The sequence below is a fragment of the Zerene cesonia genome, chromosome 28 (genome assembly GCF_012273895.1).
Source record: "Zerene cesonia ecotype Mississippi chromosome 28, Zerene_cesonia_1.1, whole genome shotgun sequence".
Lineage (NCBI taxonomy): Eukaryota > Metazoa > Arthropoda > Insecta > Lepidoptera > Pieridae > Zerene > Zerene cesonia.
The window spans coordinates 4,108,362-4,128,815 of NC_052129.1; the positions used below are offsets into that span (position 1 = coordinate 4,108,362).

The 20,454-nt window shown below is 32.5% G+C and overlaps 2 protein-coding genes across 2 annotated transcripts in view; one reads left to right on the plus strand and one right to left on the minus strand.

Annotated features, from left to right (window-relative positions):
* The window catches only part of LOC119837562 (transcription factor EB), an 85,280-nt gene extending 67,573 nt beyond the window's left edge, over window positions 1–17,707 (minus strand). Inside the window, exon 1 of the mRNA XM_038363184.1 lies at window positions 17,374–17,707. Within this exon, the coding sequence (XP_038219112.1) occupies window positions 17,374–17,534 (161 nt within the window). The 5' untranslated portion in view covers window positions 17,535–17,707. The remainder of the gene's footprint in view (window positions 1–17,373) is intronic.
* Window positions 17,708–18,624: 917 nt separating this feature from the next.
* On the plus strand, window positions 18,625–20,019 carry LOC119837561 (probable small nuclear ribonucleoprotein G). Its single transcript, XM_038363182.1, has 3 exons — window positions 18,625–18,801; window positions 18,944–19,091; window positions 19,798–20,019. The coding sequence occupies exons 1-3, from the start codon at window positions 18,770–18,772 to the stop codon at window positions 19,846–19,848; spliced, it is 231 nt and encodes a 76-aa protein (XP_038219110.1). The 5' UTR covers window positions 18,625–18,769; the 3' UTR covers window positions 19,849–20,019.
* Window positions 20,020–20,454: the final 435 nt, after the last annotated feature.

The window sequence follows — 20,454 nt, forward strand, 5'->3', positions numbered from 1 at the left end:
ATTCAAGTATAAGGCAAATCTAAATATGTAAATAGACTTATTAAAACCGCCCCATCATAAGCAATGCGTCAGCAAACCTTAAAAATAAAATAAAAAATGCTTTTTTTTGCTACAACATTTTTATTTATTATAAAAAAGATCCAAAAAGCTGGTTCACATATTACATAACGAGTGTTTTATAGGCGCTGCGCACGCGCAAGCGTTAAGGCACTGTGGCTAAGGCCACAACATTTGGGTCATAAAGCCGCCATACATACTAAACGCGACGACCGGTATTGCACTAAAAAAATTAATACATTTTCGCACTATTCAAAATTATAGCGTGAGAAACTATTCAATTGAAATAAAACGAAACGAGACGAATGCGAAGTCTGTGTATACAATATCGATAAACACTCACTACAATGATATTATAAGAGAATAGATAACGAAGTTTTAGACGTAATGTCAAATCATCTAAAATACGCCACTAGTTTGTAATAAACATATTTATTGCGTTTCTATTTTTTTCTTAAGTTATCCGACCTTGCGCGAAATTTATGATAAGCATTATTAAAAAAATTTATATGTATCTATTTATTACATTAAAAATAACATAAAAATAACAAATGAACTTCATGACAAGAAACTTGCTAATTGTAAACATAAATGTGTTTTTTACGGACTTTTTTTTATAAAATATGGACGATATAACTCAAAAACATTAACTATAATTATATTGCAACAATTATTTGTTTTTAATTTTAAATAAAACAGGTAGTTAACTTGTAGATATTGCTATTCATTTTCACGCCATCTAGTGGCACACGCGATTACTTATATAAAACAGCAATACACAGAGTATTAGAAATACAACAAACGGCTTCATAGATAGAGCTGCTGTCGCATCCATTGTAAAAATGAAGTGCCTAGCAGTAGTATAACAGATTACTAAATAATTACTATGTACAGTATATTAAAAGAAAAAGGTAGTAAATATACATTTAATGTCGCATAGCATACGTTACATTTTAAAATAAATTTATTTTAAACTATCGTGTACGACCTCGGACTATTTATTGCAAAATGATTTTAATTTTGCAAAGGAAAGTTCAAATGAATCATTTATTTACATTGTAGACAATATAGTAAAAGTAAGTCGTTAATACTCCCAGACACGGACAGGCCGTTGGCCATATAGCGTAATTGATGCTTTAGACCACGCAAAATGTGAAAAAGTTTAAAAAAATGTAACTTTTTATTTAAATACTAGCAATCCGCACCGGCTCTATCCGTGATACGTTTTTTCCCTCCATTAATGCCTGAAGTGTGCCTAAAAAAAGAACGTAAAAAAAAATTGCCGAATCTATCGAACCGCTCTCCGTCGACACAACCTTCGTCGTCGTGTTAATGTAATTACGTGTTATAATTTAGTACAATTGATTACTATGAGTCTTTCACTAAAGGCAACAAACACAAAACTAAAACGCACCATTTCATCCAAATACTTCTGCAATTTGTTAAATTTATTACGTCTATTTCCATTGCGTGTTTAAAGTTCGTGCACACGTTTAAAATATTTACCATATGTCTAATTAACAAAGTGCATATAGAGTTCAACTTAGTTTTAGCCTATGGCGTAATGGTAAAAAGGTTTAAAAAAATTATCGAGTTGTAAGCACGATGTTGCACCTCTAGTTGAATAAACATCCACACCAACTTTCTCCATACGGGCGAACTGATAACTGGTAATACATTACTTCCTGAATATTACGCTTTATTAATTTTCACGAATAATATTATTTTTAACCGACCGCGAAGATTTGGAATTCGACTGTATTTTTATTATTTTGTTAATTGATCCCTGGAATTTTACTCGTGACAAGAAGGACAAAAACTTTGTTTATTTTTATAGCTGCTTGAGGAATAAAAATGATGGTTCCTCAGATACATCCTCATGGCAGACGAACGGATAGAAGGCCGGATAGACCGACAGAAAGACAGAGGACGAAGTCATAGTAAGGGGTCATTTACAGGATGAATTTAAAATAAGTTGGAGGTGGATGTTCTCAATTCAACTGTTTTTTTTTTGTGGTTGCTCAGAACTTTCGACTGGCTGTACCAATTACGACATATTTTATTATTTAGATTGATCATCAGTAATTACATAAGCAATATTCTCTTTAAACAATAGTGCACTACAATTAAAGTTTAGAATAATATTTCTTTTTTCTAATTAAAGTCGGTGCCTTCCGTGTGATTAATTTTTCAACCAAATTTTAGCAATACTGACAGCATCGAAATGCGATTTAGCGTTTTTTTAACAATTACATTATCCACACTATTGTATTTCATCTATATCTCCAATGATGATGTATGATGTTATTTAATAAGCCTCTACAGCGATAGCACATGTGTACCCATCGCCATGTTTAGGGGGCGGATGTTTGATGTCGACCATATTTGCACCGACAAGGATTTCAAATTGCCACCTATTCTGCGAAACGACCAATCTGACCATCTAATCAATATAATAAATAGGAAAGATCTTATTGTTTGATTGTTTGGTTGTTACGAATGTAATCAGTAACTGCTCGATTTTAAATGTTTTCCCGTTTAGAAAGATACGTTTTTACCGAGTGAGAATTATTAAGCAACTTTAAGGGTAACCGGGCTAAGCGGCTAGTGTGATGCCAGGAAGTGTTGAATCGTTGTGTTTAAATTCAAACCAATCAGTCGGGAATAATTCGTTACTATTACGTATTGCATGCATTTGGAATTTCTACATAGTATTTAAAAATAAAGTCGTTTGCCGCTGTCTGTGTGTCTGTATGCTTAAAATATCAAGTTTCGTTTTGTTTACAATTTAATTTTAAAGACTGGCCTTCTTTAATAATATAATTATTAAGTAAATATGAGCTTAAGTACGTGTGAAATTTATTATATTGTGGCCAACTAAATGTCACTCATGGACCTCATATTTTGCTTTGCATTGTTATCTTTCATACCAAATCGATCTGTTTTTCTTTTACAAATTTGATACAAAGACAGAATCTATGTATAAAATAATATATAAAATATAGTCTGTATTATAACATAGATAAACAATTTTAAGCGAAGGGAACAAAAATAGTAAAACGCGTTACTTATATATTGGAATTGTAATAAAAATAATGTTTTAACTTGGTCTTTTTTACTTATTAATCTATTTAAAACACATCGTGAGACATGATTCGTGACGGTTAAAACAAATGACGCAGGTCCGAAACTTGCTCAGCATTTGTTGGTGACTGTTAGGGTTCCTTACCTCAAAAGGAAAAAAACGAAACATTGTGTTTACTGTCTGTCAAGACCCTTTTTCTCAAGAATGCGTGGGGATATAATGCTTAAATTCATATCCAATACTCAGATTTACTATTGGTGCTGTAAAAAACATCAACCTTCGTAAACGCAATCACGAATTTTCGACACTCGCAAGGGAATCATATCAACAAACTATGTATTTTCCATGAACTCAGAATCTTAAAATTTGGTACGAAGTATCGTTTTATATAGTACAGGTTAAAGAAAAATTGCGAGAAGCATAAATTTTGCTTTGTCATATGTCTACAAAAACACGGGACCCTCATTGCGCGAGTTCGACTATGGTACTTTATCTTGTGTCAATAGGAATATTTTTTCCCATTTTTGTAACATTTTCTATTGATGTTCTACGGCTATTATATGTCGCGTGATGATATAATATGAATCCGGTAAATTTATCTAAAAAATACAAATGAACGTGAAATAATTCCTAAGTTTGCAGCAGTTTTAAGCAGCTCAAAGTTGGTTGGATTGTTCACACACTGTCACAAATTAAATATAAATAATAAAATTCTCTTCGATCCTGCTTAGCAATTTTTCTAGGAATCCCCGTGTCTGAGATCTAAACACGAATCAAAAGTTGGTCAATATGTAAACACTTCCATCGACCTTTGAGGGAGGGTTATTTATATGATTATCAAACTATTAATGGGATGCTTTAATATATGAAGTTCTCGGAAAACTAAGGAATAAAAAAACACATTTCAGTTCCGTTTAACAGCTTGACAAACAATGTATCAGTAACAAACGTCACAATAAAAATGGCATTTCACATGAAAAAACCGATAATCGTGTTGATTCTGGAAGCAATCCAAAACATTCTTTGATCTGTCTATGACAAATGGAACAATCTGGAAATGTTCATATCACGGTTTGTTTGGTAATTTAACCGCCACGAGTTAGCCCTTGAACCTGAGGTACCAAGAATAGCTACAAATAAACACTGGTTGTGAGTTTGCCAAAATCCAATGTCGCTCGATGCTCCTGCCAAAACAGGTTGCTTGACACATTCGCTTCCTATATGCTGTAGTATTATTATTTATTGTACGATTATTTAGCTCTAATGATTACTAATCACCTTTGTAATACGATATTAACATAATATCACACAGCAGAATCCAAAAACCAGGATGGCTTACTGTTCCAGGATATTGCTAAGACGCAAATTCCAATTCCACGATCACAAAATTTATACATATTATAAGGCTTTTGATACCTTTCTTTGAGTGAAGCACTTGTTTATATATTGATTTTCCATTTAGTGTATGAACACACTTGTGACACAACGGTGATAACTTTTTTTACCAAAACCTTTAGAAGCATTGACCCAGATTCTTGAAAAATCTGGCATCGAGCAAGGTCTTACAGTTAGCATTTTAACAATTAAGGAAAATTCAGTTTGTATATCCATATCCATATTTCATTTTTAATAAAACTGTCTGGTGTTTTGAATTTTATGACCTAGCATAGATGATATACCTGATGATGTAAGGGAAAAGGAAAGGATTGACGACTGGAAAGACTGGGACGGGTGAGGAAAAGGAAACGGGCCTGCTGCCATTATTTAATACATAGCTCGCCTTATTTAGCATGATTTATTTGTTCATTTTAGAACTTTTTGAAAAAGATGTCCGGAACATAATTTTAAATAAAGCTTTAGTATTATTCTAAAAGTATAAGCACTGAAGCGACAGTGACGACATTATTTCAGTGACAAGTCGGTGGCGCTGTTAGAAAATTCACGTCAAAAAGTGTCAAATCCAGAACATTAACAGGTCATCACGCGAACCACCAGCTCAGCTGTCCGCTATGACATAACAAAGGTGTTGAGAAATCGAACACATGTCATACTATGTGTTTATAAATAAAATAAATGTTAAAAAATAGTTCAAAGAGTCTACAGTATTATTTTTTTTTACTTTATACATAACTTAACTACAAAAGAATGCCAACAAGACAGTTGTCCGATTTTAATTTTGAATAAGTTTTGTTATTAATATTTAAATCTGATAATGTGATTATACTTTGAAGTAATTTTCACCGACGTCTGCAAGAACGAAAAAGGTTTTCAATTTGTAGCCTATGCATTATTTTACTCAGCTAACTATAAAAATCCTAGCAGATACTATGTTGTAAGCCGTATTCCGAACTGGTTCCTTGCAAATCTTTGTACGAGAAGTAATTTTATACATTAACTTCGCATTTACTCGACGCTTAAAGTCTGAGAGGTGTTAAAATGATTTATAAAAGAAGAATGTTGGATTCCGGCCAATTACTCGTTACTCAAAATATATATAAGTAGCTGCAAGATTTTCTACGCCTTATTATTACATAAGGAGCGCTCAGCGCACCAGCATGCAATTAATGTATAGATTATAGAATTTCCACGAGATCCTATACCTACGCAGTACTGCCGCAGTCTGCTTTTTATGATACCGTAGCCAAAGGCTAAAACGGGACCCTGTTTAACTAAGACTACGCAGGCTGAATCTCATGAACGGTGATTATTATACAGTTGACATTTTCATAGAATATATGACTATATATATAACTATAACAACAGTTAATTAAAAATCAAGGTTTAGCAACTATGGTCATAAATTGGATGGGTGAATAATTTTGTTGGAATAGTTCTTTAGTTTATTTGTACAGAGCATTAAGTGTTACATATACCGTATATACCTACTATATACCGTATTTACAGTAACAATTGAGGTCAAATAGTTCATACGAATTGAAATCGAACATCTAACGAATCAGATTTCTTGGATGCATCGGTATCGATACTCCGAATTGTATATAATGATCTAATTATTGTTCCCATATACAATACTCGCTGTGCCGTGCGTTGTCACCTGCGGTCGAACCCGGGCAAAAGCAAATATTCCTCTATGTTATATGTTATTCTGGTATGTAAGCTACATCACGACCAAATATTATCAAAATCTGTTTACCCGTGAAAGAGGAACAAACACCCATCCATCCTCACTTACTTTCATATATTTCATAAGAATCATTCTTATGCGTCGGCCTTTCTGAAATACAAAACTGCATACCCTATTTCAACCCGTTTGATTTAAGATCTCTCTCAGTTTAATTTATCATAATTGAAAATATGTCTCCCTATTAAACATATACAGAAAATAGAGAACATTGAATCAATATGTTATGAAAGATGTCCAGTAAATACTTTACTGCATATAATACTCGTATTTATTAACTTATACTTGACTACATTTCGATAAATACCGAACTAAGTACTTTTCCTCCACACACAAGCGCACGTGTACGCACACATTTGCACGAGTGTCAGACAACGAACGGTAACAAGACGGTGCTAAGATATTTTAGGGTTCCGCACCCACGTGGGGAAAACGAGACCTGGGTACTATATAATTAGTTATAAGAATATAATACCGGGTATATATATACCAAGTCTTCGCTGTCCGTTTGTCTATCTGTTCGTTCGTCTGTCACCAATCACAATCACATGAACTGTGATAGAAAAGCAATTGATTTTTTCAGAGACGATTTCCCTAGTTAGAACTAGTTTTAACAAAACGTCTCGGTTACAATTAGTTTTAAAACACTTCTTACCTGTAACATACATAGGCTTAAAATATATATGCATACCAATTTATTATATCGCTCAGTTTTATATTGAAGACTAGACGCTCGTCCCGGCACCGCCCGTACATCAAGATTCCTGTTTTATCCCAAGGGAGCATTTAATCGGGATAAAAAGTATCCTATCACGCAAGTCAACTCATACCCTATCTGTATACCACATTTCATTAAAATTCGTTCAGTTGTTTCAGCGTGATTGACGGACACACATCCAAACAAACAAACTTTCACATTTATAATATTGGTGTGATGGTAAGATTAAAACTAAAAAGTCCAAAAAGCTACATAGCATAATATTCAGACAATTTCTTCACATCAAGTGCGTTTTGCAATAGCAAACAAACAAAAACGTGTTAAACAATAATTCCTTACGTACATTACGCGTCACGATTGTAAAATCACGATACACAATGCAAATAAATAAAATAACGTGTACACAGAAATTTGTCGCAACGGCGATAACGTTATATATACCGAAACGATATGATAAAAAATAAAAATGCCAATGAAACACCATGCGGACTATTAAGGGACGAAACCAGATATCGCTATCCTACTAAATATTTTAAACTCGGAAGTTTGTAAGTATGGATGTTGTTACTCTTTCATGAGAAAACAGCTTATCGTATCGGCATAAAAATAGGTACAGAGATAGATAACAGTCTGGATTAGCAAATCGGCTTCTTTCACCCGGGTACCACGCGAGTGACGCCGCGGATTACAGCTAATTATTAATATATTACCTACTGTGTAATAAGTATGCGTAATATTACGGGCTTTAAATCGTTCTCGATAACAAATATGAACCAAATCCGTTCAGCAGTTTAAGCAAGAGAAAGAAAATCTTCATTAATTCCAGATTTCCAGTAAGATCAAATGTGGATGCTGGTCGTTAACGATCAAGCAACAAACCAGCATTTGCCAACTACATATATAATTAAAATATGTATACAAATGCTGAAACTTAAGGTTATTCGAAGTACATTATGTGTAATATATTTCATATACGTGCAAGTTAATATAATAGTGCCTGGTGTAAATGTAGTGAATTAAATATAATGATAGTTTGGAACCCGCCTAAAGACAATACTTTAATGACTCATTAGACAAAAATACCGCAATAGGTAGCCTAAACCAAATTTACATAGCGCTAATTATAAGTGCTTTACTTTATAGAGCAATTAAAGCGATAAGCATTTGTAAGGAAATACCGAAATCACAAGATTAGCGAAAACATTTTAAATATTTTGTCTGTTATCATTATCATTAAAAATACGCTTTTTATAAATCTACATACATTGTATCCGATCAAATAACGGCAGTAGAAGCGAGATATTAACGTGGAGGATAATGAAAAATGCGAAAGATATACGACTATATTTTTATTCCTCTAAATCCTTAGCGGGGTCTTTCTTATTATATCTTATATAAAATAGCAACGATGCTAGGAAACTTTTGGAGTCAAAGTTGTTTTCATTGAATCTGGCTCCATGAGGGATGTCTATTTCATAAATACAATGCACAAGCTGAAATGCAATAATAACACGATTATTAAACGAACGATTACTAACCTAACCCATTTTTTTTTGTTGGTCTATAAAGAATCTAATATAGTTTACAACAGAAAACCTCATACCATACACGTGAAATTCACTTCCAATTAGGTGTAACGATTAGTAATTGATCATCTAAAAATATATCAATGTTAGACCATTAACAACCAGATAATCGATAAGCAAAGGTAAATATTAAGGCAAATATTGCATTCCGTGCAATCAATTATCAGATAGTGTAAAATGATTATACCAACATCGACACTTAACATTATAATTACTCAATTAACGTTGGCATAAGTCACAAATGTTTAGTTAATTAGCGAGAGAATTATCTTCAACATTGCGTTAGTATGTATTTATCTGGTATGTGTCTATGGTATTCTGAGTTATTGTTAAAGGAAGGTTAGCAGCTTAATATTGAATAAATCCTTACAAATAAAGAAAGCTAAGCCTTTGAAGGGAATATCTTATCCGCTCCATGACTGAGCATTATAAAAAAAATTGGACATTTTGTTTTGTTTTGAGAAAACAGCAGTAATTTGATTTTGAAATTTAGTGGTCAAAAGTAATTTGTTTTTATAGGTATAATACAGGTCAAATCAATGAAAATACATAGGTACACAATCCCTAGTACACATAATATGATCACCCAGAGACGCCAAACTTATAAAGAATTTTTTAATCCATGTTATAACTCAGACGATTTACCTTTTTATTAGTAATACCATAGTGATAATTATTAGATGTAATTAATAGACCTAAACATTTACTGTCGTCCTCTTTGAGGTAAAGATTACTCCTAGTTACTAACCTTTCTAAATCAAAAGAAACAGAGGTTTCTGGAATCTTAAGCGCCTTTATCATACGAACAATCAATCAATGTGATAAATTTACTGGTCGACAATTAAGACCATACCCTGTCCATCTATGAAACGTTCAATTCCGATTTGATAAAATCGAGTCTTGAATAACGCACGCAATGATTCTTCTGACAAAACGATATCAGCGAATCTTAAACGTAAAACATTTACTGATAAGTCCGATATATATTTCGTATTCCGCAGTACGATATTGAATCAATGGACACTGCGGTTGATTCCAATTAACCCGCGAGCTATATGATTGGTCAATATTGTTCAAGAGAATGATATTCCACCAATCACTTGCGGCGCGCCAATTGATTGCAATTCAGTCTGTGTCTGATAAAAGACGTTAGTAACTGGTTATCTTTTATATTTTCGCGGCAGACAATACTTTGGATTATACAAAAAGATGAATGTATGTGAAATTATGATTCGGAATAACTATTGTTTGATAAAGAGTATTCAGGATAGCGATTTGAACATTGTATTTTCTAAATATTTAATAACAGAATGAAGAAGAAGAAAGACACACATTTTTATGTCATGTCTTGTAAAATGTTCAAGTTATCAGAACAACATTATGAATTCAGTGAAGAAAACTGATGAAGAAAAAAGTATATCATCGTAAAATATGCTATTACGTAAACACGTTGACTTTTATTAAAACATTGTTAAAAAAATGCTTTTCAATTTTAATAAATGAAAAACAACGAAGCGTAAAATTGAATGCGCCCACGCAATACGGAGGCCATCCTTGAACTTATCGCTGTGAAAACATTTAGGTTTCTATAGACAAGGTTTCTTCATAAATAACTTTTCAATTATTTGATTTAAAATCATAAATATTCTATATTAACTTATGATTAAACCAGCTGCTTAAAACGAAATAACTTTTGTTAATATTATCTTATTAAAGCAATACAAATATAACAGCGGGAAAGTTTCAAGTGTAAAGTATGAATTCAGATGCATTTTTTTACTATTTTAATGTAAAATTGCCAAAATAAAAATGTTCAATATGTAAGGCAAAAATATCAAAAATATATCGTAATAAAAGATCTACGATTAGTCGACCGATAGATACAGTCGGCCTCGCACGTATCTTCAGCCAATTAAACAAGATTATAACTATCGTTTATTTACATACAATTATTTTGCCAAAATAAGCGATAACTGAATCGTTCCCAGAATCCCAATAAAACACGGGTCACAGCGAGTGACTTGTGCCGCTAGGGCCTTCACCGAAGCGCAAATTTAGTCTGCACATAATTTTTAAAGTAATTTCTTCTGATACATAAAATATACATAATAAACGTTTTCGTTTATTCGCGAACCAACAACATTTCATTGTTTTTGACCATTATTGACCTTTTGAACGATATTTATAGCGTTAAAAATTATCTTACCAATACAGACTTTTCTTATTTACATAGACGCTCGTCCTGACTCAGCCCGGGTATTATGATGACAAGGGAGCGTTTAATCGGGATGAAAAAGTATCCTATCGCACAATACTCATACTTATAACACATAGTCTGTCTGTATAACAAATTTCATAAAAATCCGTTCAGTAGTTTCAGCGTGATTGACGGGCAAACATCCAAACAAACAAACTTCAAATTTATAATATTAGTGTAATTTCATCCTATTCGTACCACATCAAACAAATTTCAATATTTTCTACCAAGTCGTCTCAATTATATTCCTAAAGCTAAGATGGCCTATGGTATAAAATATTTTACCCGTACATCTCTAACATCGACGACGATACAATACACATATTTTGTTCCTGCACTTGCTATTCGAACAAGGTCCTCTGATGATAAGGAGACCACGTGCCATTCACACCATATCACATCTCTGCACAGTTATCTATGAGCTAATAGGCCTCCGTTCAATGGAAATAGTTATCTTGTTGCTAAGCAATAGAAAATATAACATGAGTTTGATTTTTTCTCTTTTTATTCTTTGGAAATTGTGACAATATCCTGCGTATTCACGAGGTTCGATCAATTATAACGCTATCTATTTCTCGCCTTCAAACTTGCGATTCTCGTGTTTATCATTATTTGTGTAATAATATCAGAATATTGCTAATTTTAACTCCTCCAATATATGCTTATATTTATAATTTTTATTCACTAACAATATCTCCACGACGTTATCTACGTTTTATTTATATACGGTACAACATTATCTTTGCGGTAGTAATACCTTTCACATAGCTACATTATCAACAACAAATACATACTGTTTGGACGCGTGATAACAACGTGCTGCAGATTCTGAAGTGGTCTGGGGGTTACTGTTTTATCTACAATTTATAAATGAAACAGTCAATTGAGCTTGATCGGAACAAAGTGTTATCCAGCCAATAAGTTAAAATGGGACGCTGTCCATTATTTAGCACTTGGATAGGTTTGGAGATTGGTATATTGATTAAATTTTTTGTCCTTTACACACATAAAACCGAAACGGTAGAAGAAATTCGATTGCTGTAGTCGGATAAATCACGGGAAGTCTGAATTACACCAATGATATCCCACTAATATCATAAACGCGAAAGGTTATAAGAATGTATGGATGTTTGTTACTCTTCCACGTAGAAACCTCTGTTGGTATCTGTATAAAATTTGGTACAGAGAGAGATCAATTATAGCGTGGATTAACTACATTTTTGCCGGGTACCAAGAGAGTGAAGTCGCTGGTTCCAGCTAGTTTATTTTTAATACCTAATAGATAGACTATGGGAGGTTATACAACCTGTTCAAACCACGAAATATAGGCATCAACATTGGACTATTATCACACATTGTAAAATATTAAGTTACCGCCCATATCTCTGACATATCGAGATCCGGATCCCTAATCCCATTCGAGTCTGACAACCCGCCCACTTATCAGCGGCGAATGACGCTTTCAAACAACACTGAGAAAGTAAATAACGCAAAAGTCTTTAATAATAAGTAAAGAAAGTAGTTTCACATACGTTAGATGTAATTTTTACAAAGCCTTCATTGCAAATTATGGCCTAAGAGTCTAAGAGCGAAACATATGTCTGATCTGGAGTTTGCTTTAATTTTCTTATTTAATAGTCATTATATCAACCGACCCTAATAAAGGGAGGATATTCTCAATCGTACTGTATTTTTTTGCGTTTGAAAACTCAAAACATTCGTCTAGGTGAACCTTTGATGATTATTTTTGTATTTCAAAGTCATTGCCACCCGTGTGGTTCCGATAAATTTAGTATAGTTTAGACAGGCGGTTTGGCTTAATGTTAACAATAATGTACATACTAACTGCGCCCCGCGGTTTCACCCACGTAAGTCCATACCCCGTAGGAATATCGGGATAAAAAGTTGTCTATGTGTTATTCCAGTTGTCCAGCTATCTTCGTACCAAATTTCATTCAAATCGGTTTGGTAGTTTTTGCGTGAAAGACTAACAAACATACACACATCCTAACAAAACTTTCGCATTTACAATATTAGTAGGATAGGATGAAGTGATATCCTAATAATATGGGTATGAAAAACCATTTCAATTGTGAGGAAAATAAACAGTTTCACGTAATGAACTGGCCACCAACATCTGGCGTTGGTGTCGTCATCGGGGGCAATCTTTGCACAAGCAATTCTACATCACTTCAGGCCATTATGTTAATTGTACTAAAACACAAATTCTTTCATTAAACGCAAAACGAGGTGGAAATTATGGATTCGCATGGCGTGAATAATTCTTCTTATTTGTGATAAGCACGTACCTACTTTAATATATTTTATAACAGCTAGATAATAAGAACGTATAAATAAAATAAAAATAATTATTTAAGCAAATAACATCCAAATGGTTTTTATAAATGACGATTATTATTATTTTACTATTTTTTTTTTCTTTGTTAATTCACTCATAATTTGAAAACTGTCTATGCTAATTTGTAATAGCCAGAGTTTAATATAAAACGACCTTGGCCTGTTAGAAAATTCATTAATTTTCCTCAGCGTTAATGTGTTAAGTAAGCTTTATATCAAAAAAAGAAATTAACTTGTCAATATCAGGAAAATAAGTGCTCTCAGTTTTATCCAAAGATCTAAGTTGAGCCAAAAGTGCAGCAAAATTAAACTCACGAGTGGCGGTTAATGCCTAATGCAATTGGGACTCCGATTGTAACACGTGTTTAAACTGTGGTCATCTTACATATCTCAACATGGAATAAAAATGATAACGATCATCCCTACTTGAAAGTACAAAAGATACGTTTATATACGCTTTATATGAGTAATATTTATATATCACTCGGTTGCGGGGAGCTACTGTCTAAATTTATGTTCATACCTAAATAAGTGTTTTGTCGTCGACATTCAGAAAAATGAAGATTTTGATGCTCAATGGATGGGCTTTCAAGCGACCAACGTGATTCTTCATTCTTTTTGTGTGTTTGATAGAAAATTGTGGAAATTTGGTGCCATTTTTGAATATGGTGTGGAATCTCCCACTCGCAGCAACATCGGTATATTTTTGAAGAAAAGATCTATAATTTATTGTTTAGATTGCTTATTCTGGCATTTTCCCGCGGGTAGATAGACGGAGCCAAAATATAGCACATAACAAACATATAAATAATGTATGAAACGGGAACGTGTTTCAATCAATGTCATTGTTATCTGAACCGCGGCATTTTCAAAATTATATAGACATTTAATTGTTAGTGTATTACATTAACAATTAAATGTTTATTTCGTTGCATGAAAAAAAAAAACAATTTTTTTCGAATCTATCGAGAGACCTGACGATAATTATACGTAAATGATGATGCTTTCTGATACATTTATATGACAATGGACTATCAGATGAGATCATACGAAGGCAGATTTAAAACAAACTGCATTGCCATTAGGTCATGTACATTTTATTATCGGTATCCAGTGATGTTTTGTAAATATTCGGTAATGACGCGACGTCTGCTCGATTTGCAGTGTAGTAAGGTAAAATAACGTGTAATCCAGTTAAGCTTGTAAGCTTTTTAAGAAAAACTAAGGATAGATTATTGGAAATTTCCCTATATCCGATATATCCCAAAGATTTTAAAAGATTCAATTATGTACATAGATTATGATACTTTTTTTATCATTAGAATCTATTTTTTTTTAATCATTTACCTAAATATAAATTGGCAAATACAGAGTTCTTTTCCGGCTCTTCTTTATAGAACCTGCTTTCCGAATCGGTGGTAAATAATGTGTTTATTTTTTCAAATACAGTGTAATAAATAAATGGTGAATTACCGTATTCGTAACCTCTATTTTCAAAAAACTTTACTAATGATACAAATATTGCTCTTGAGCTATAAGACCGCCTTTTAGTGCATATGTGCCGGCATGGTTTTTTTATAATGACAATTTATTGTTTTTCTTTCGGTGATATGTACCTACTATGGAGAATAAATAAATAAAGCTGAAGGATTTGTTTGTTTGTTTAAGCGTGCTAGTCTCAGGTACTACTGGATGTTATATAGTAGATACGTGTAAGTAAGTAGGTATAAGTGCAACGGGCAAAGCCAGGGTGGAACGCTAGTTTTATATAATCTACGAACATGTGAGATCGTTCCCCATGAATTACTTAAATGTTTAATTATCCTTAGATATTAAATAAATAATTTATTATTGTTTCATATATTGTTTCATTATAATGCAGTATAAGTTTATTTTAACAGGACTCTAAAGTTGTCACAAAGGTAAATCTGTCGTTTGTAATTTTTACACTTATTGGAAACAGTGACTCTTTTTCTATAATATCGCTTTTTAAATGATTTATACATTTACGCTTCAATGAAGAAATACATCGAGAACTTCATTCAGATCGAGACACCAATGATGCACAGGTTTCAACAATCGGACAGTTTGGTTTGATGCCAAATCTTTAATAGTTTGAACGATATAAATCACGACTACAGCTAAAAAAACAGCACACTGATATCGCATGAGCAGTATATCATAACGAGTAGTAATACTGACGCAGTAACGATTTAGTAATCTGTGGTAAATGTTAATGCGTTGTACCGACTACTGAACGATCTTCAATGCGTTTGAAATAAGAATGGGCGCATTAATGGCCTTGATCTGTCAAAGCTCGATAAGACGTACGGATAGCAAAAAAATGTCTCTTGCACAGTTTTTAATATATCTTTTGCGAATTATGACTATGATTATATGCGTTGATTTAATGAACCTACCTTACGTATATATGTACTACCTTATTTATTTACAATTTGACAGCAAAGACGTCATGCAATATGGCGCAAATTTAAGCACAGTCGAAAATTGATCTGTGCGATTCAACTAAGATTGATTCATATTTTATATATTAATTCAAACCAAGAAATAATTAATCTAAGTTAGGAAAAAAACGTTTGTATTTAAATTTGGTGTAAGAGACAGGGCAAAATAAAATGTAATTGAAATGCAAAAAGGATTAAGTACTAAGTAGATCATTTTTTTTAAATAACAGTCGACACAGAATTGATTTGTAAAGATCATTGACGTTTCTTTGCTCAGATGACTCGCATGTATTTAATTCTTATATTTTTTATTAAGCGTGAAACCGTTGACAAATTGGCTTTGATATAAAACTTCGCAGAGGTCAATTTATTGATATGCATGAACTACATAGTACACAGTTACATACATACACATATATAAAGTATACATATATATGTATATGTATGTAATATATCTGCACACACAAACGTTTATAATCTTTTAGTGCCGTTTTAATAGGCGATTAATGTTGATACATATGTACATGGAACACATAAAATTATACGTCATCATACGTCTATTTATTATGCCACATGCGCCGCGATGTAGCAAATTAATAGACAACGTAAAAGTTACGTTCCTACACCTTTCACCCAGGACAACGTTTTCGTTCATATTTGTATACTTGATACTGTGTTCTGGCTAAGTTGAATTCGATGCATTCTATGAAAACGAGAACAATAGCAATATTAACAAAACAAAAACACTGATAAGTATGAGGCCACAAGAGCAAAGATGGGTCAAGTAATATCTTGAAAAAAATAGTTTTTAGTGAGCCATAATAAATTTTGATGACGATAAAAAACTAGTTAACTAAATTTTAGGCGGACGGTCTTGCATCCAGATATAAGTATGGCAACCGAAAACTGCAAATTCATATACTAGTAAGCAGATAGTACGCCAATTCACCGGAAGTTGAGATTAAACAGATTGATTTGAAGCTATAATATCGCACTGACACATTCGTGTAACAGCGAAGCGATAGGATTTAATAAATTTTGGATATTTGTTCCAATAAATGAACGACGACTTGTGGAATCTATGTAACGACGATCCGCGCCGGCCCCGACATCCAAAAGGAGGTCAATTTTGAAAGTAGTGGTCTTTAAAATATCAGCATAATCATACTCTTTCGACCCGCGGAGCACGTAGGTACTTGCGCGTGACAAATTAACAAAAAAACCTGGCAATGAGCCGGGAGCACGAAACCGGCAAAAAAAAAGCTAGAAAAGTATTCACCAACGGAAGTTACGCGGTAACCGAGTCTTCATGTACCTATAGTCTGTAGATCTTATTTATCTTAAGAAGATTCCAATAAGAATGTTTTAGATTACATAATATTGCATATCCTGTTGTGAACTACACATAAATATGTATGTGGAGAGCGTGTAATAATTTTTTATTATACAGGCAAAGAAACACGTTTGGCAAAGGATTGCGGGTTAGAAAGTTAAGTTTTATGATGAAGCAAAGGGACCGCAGAAGTTCGGAGAGTGCACGTAAACAAATATTTGGAACTGGGGTTCGTGCCAAGTCATATTTCAGGGTCGCGAACGACGTCTTCAAAGGAATTCTTCCTCATACGTATAAAAATAAGATCTATAAATATTCACAATATATAGTCGCAAATTTGCAATAATCTAGCATCACGTGTTTACCACTTACCTTTCGGTTACTGGGACTGCCTTGGACTTGAGCTCATAGAACATAAAATCTTGATGATGCTGGGCTGTAGTCATCTCTTCTAAAATCTTCTGGTCCACATTGAAATCATTTGTTAGGAGGGATGCGAGATCGTATCCCATATCAATGCCGGACTCATCCATATTTTAACAAAATCACAAACACAAACTTTTCACAAATCCAAATTTTATATATGATTGTTACAGATTCACATTTCAAACACAAACCGCAACTGTTTACATGAGAAAAGGATGGATATCGCAGCATCCATCCTCCCAGCTGTCTACTTGTTGCTATTGTTGTTACATAGACAAGGGATTCATGTACAAATCATGGGAAAATCTTGGATGACTATTATTCTACCAAAATAAATAGAAGTTTTTCCACTACATTGCTTTCGTTGCTTTGTACCATTTTTGAGGATATCATTATAACTAGTCACAGATAACACATCGATGACAATCTATTTTACGTCACATTCATGTGACATTATGAGTGTACAGTGTATTATAGTAATAACAATAATGATAAACACTTTATTGCACACACATAAAACAAAATAAAAACAATAAATATTCAGAAATAAAGTAAAAAGCGGTACAAATAGGTACTATGTAAAAATAGCAGTACATTCATTTTATTACCATAAATTAAAAACTTTTTTTTTTACTTTTCCTTGTATTAAATTCTAAGATTAATTATCGAAAAATTCTCACCCAAAAATATTAGGTATGTCTGGGTGACTAAAATGTATAATAACATAAGTAGCGCATAAGTACTTGCCTGGTAAAATCACCTATCTACGAAAATAGCAGAAAATCCTTGCCACGTAAATTATCAAAGCAGAACATTCACTATCATATTACAAAAAAATAGTATGAATATGGTGTTCACGCTAAAGATCTGGATTTGCCTGGATGAGTTTTTAAAATGGAAATAAACATATATGGAAGATATAATTTTTGCAAAATAAGGAACATTTTAGAAGCAATTTCGTATTGTATATTTAATCTTATTCCAGTTAATGTTTTAAAAAAGCTGGGAAATAATACCGATTACCAATGTTTGAATATAAAATGAATTCATATTTAATTAATAAATAATGCAATATAGACACCACATTAAGAGACCACTTGCAACTTTGAATATAGAAATTTGAAATCTCTTCATTTATTTTACCTTTCAATAATGCAAGTGACAAGTGGCAACACTTAAATAGTTTTATGTATTACTAGAACTTTGTAGTTTGTTGTTTATGGTTTGATATTCGCCGTACGTAAATTGTTACTTTTCAGCTTTATTTCAAATATCAAAGCAACATCTCAGTTTAAATTATCCCTCATTGTTAAAACAGAGATCATATACATTTGTTCCCAAAATGTCTAAAGCTCATCCCCCAGAGTTGAAAAAGTGAGTGAGAATGTTGAAACATTAGCGTCCCAAACATAACCTAACTATTTTTTAAATAATATTTATCGTTGAACTATCTTTATTAATCGTTTGTGTTTAAGATAGAAAGTATTTAAATATAATTGTGTTTATACTTTCACAGGTTCATGGATAAAAAACTCTCATTAAAATTAAACGCCGGTCGGGCCGTGACTGGTGTTTTGAGAGGTTTTGATCCATTCATGAATCTTGTCTTAGATGAATCGGTAGAAGAATGTAAAGATGGACAAAGAAACAACATTGGCATGGTTGTAAGTAATTTAATTTCAATACGATATGATGTGTGAATAGCGAAAATATTGGCATTATTTGCAGTTAATAATTTCAAATTCTCTGCTTATATATTTCATGTAGATCAATATTTGAATGAATTTTCTAGGCAAATAGTTAATGCCTTAGATCCGAATCTTTTGTGTAGATGTTTGAATCTTGGATGTCTTGCAATAAACAACCATTGGTAACAATTAGTTGTGATATACATTTATAGAAAGTTGTGAGCGTCATCAATAATTCTTTTCTATTTTAAAATGGGCTCAAATAGCAACAATTTCTTACAAAAACAAAAATAATCATGTCAGTCAGTTGAAAACCCACAATATCATAAAGAAATAAACTGAGAAATAAACACCAGTTGAAAACATTTAACATTGAATGAAAAATTGTTGGAAACAATCTGCGTTTATTGTTCACTAGCTATTGCCGACATTAAATTCGTAGTAGTTTAATAGTTATGATACATATAAACATTCCTCTTCAATCACTCTATCTATTAAAACTGCATCAAAATCCTTTGTGTATTTTTAAAGATTTAAGTACAGGGTCATAGGGACAGAGAAACCAACTTTGATTCATACGAGGAGTTATATATTTTTGAGTTATTTGATTTAATAAATGGGATATGCTATGTACTGCATGAATTTTATAATGACAACTTTTCTTCAACTTATTCTTTTACAGGTAATAAGAGGAAACAGCATCATAATGTTGGAGTCATTAGATAGAATATAATATTTAAGGCATTCCTTTTAAGTTTAGGATAAGGCATCAGAATCAAGTCCCGAGATTTCAGTAATAACACCACTTTTCAAATGAAACTACCATAACACCATAATGGAATGATGGAATAATCTGGTATTGTCATGAATATGTAATTGGGAACAATAAAAGACTAAGACAAAATTGAATTATTTTATTTTGAGTTCTTGTATTGTAATTTAATTAAGTCCTTCATCCCAACCAAATGATGGTTTATTTTTTTAACTATGATCTATTTAAAAACAAAATGTGACCAGGTATCTATATGTGGAATTTAAAGTATATATATGTGGAATTGAATTTTAAATTTCAATTGCCTTATTGTCTTTATACCTGTAGCAGATGTAAATGTTTAAAGTTATATTCGATTTAAACTTTGCTATTTGGATTGTTTATTCAATTATGTTAAGATGTGTTTCCAGTTGCAGCACACTTATGGGTTGGTTTGCCCAGTATTTATACATATAAAAATCATTGTGATTGGTTATATACTTATTAAAGTTTTCTTGATTACTTCGTATAATTGAATGAAAGCTTTTTCTTTCGAGCAATACTTTTGACAGCACTATATTAGAATGG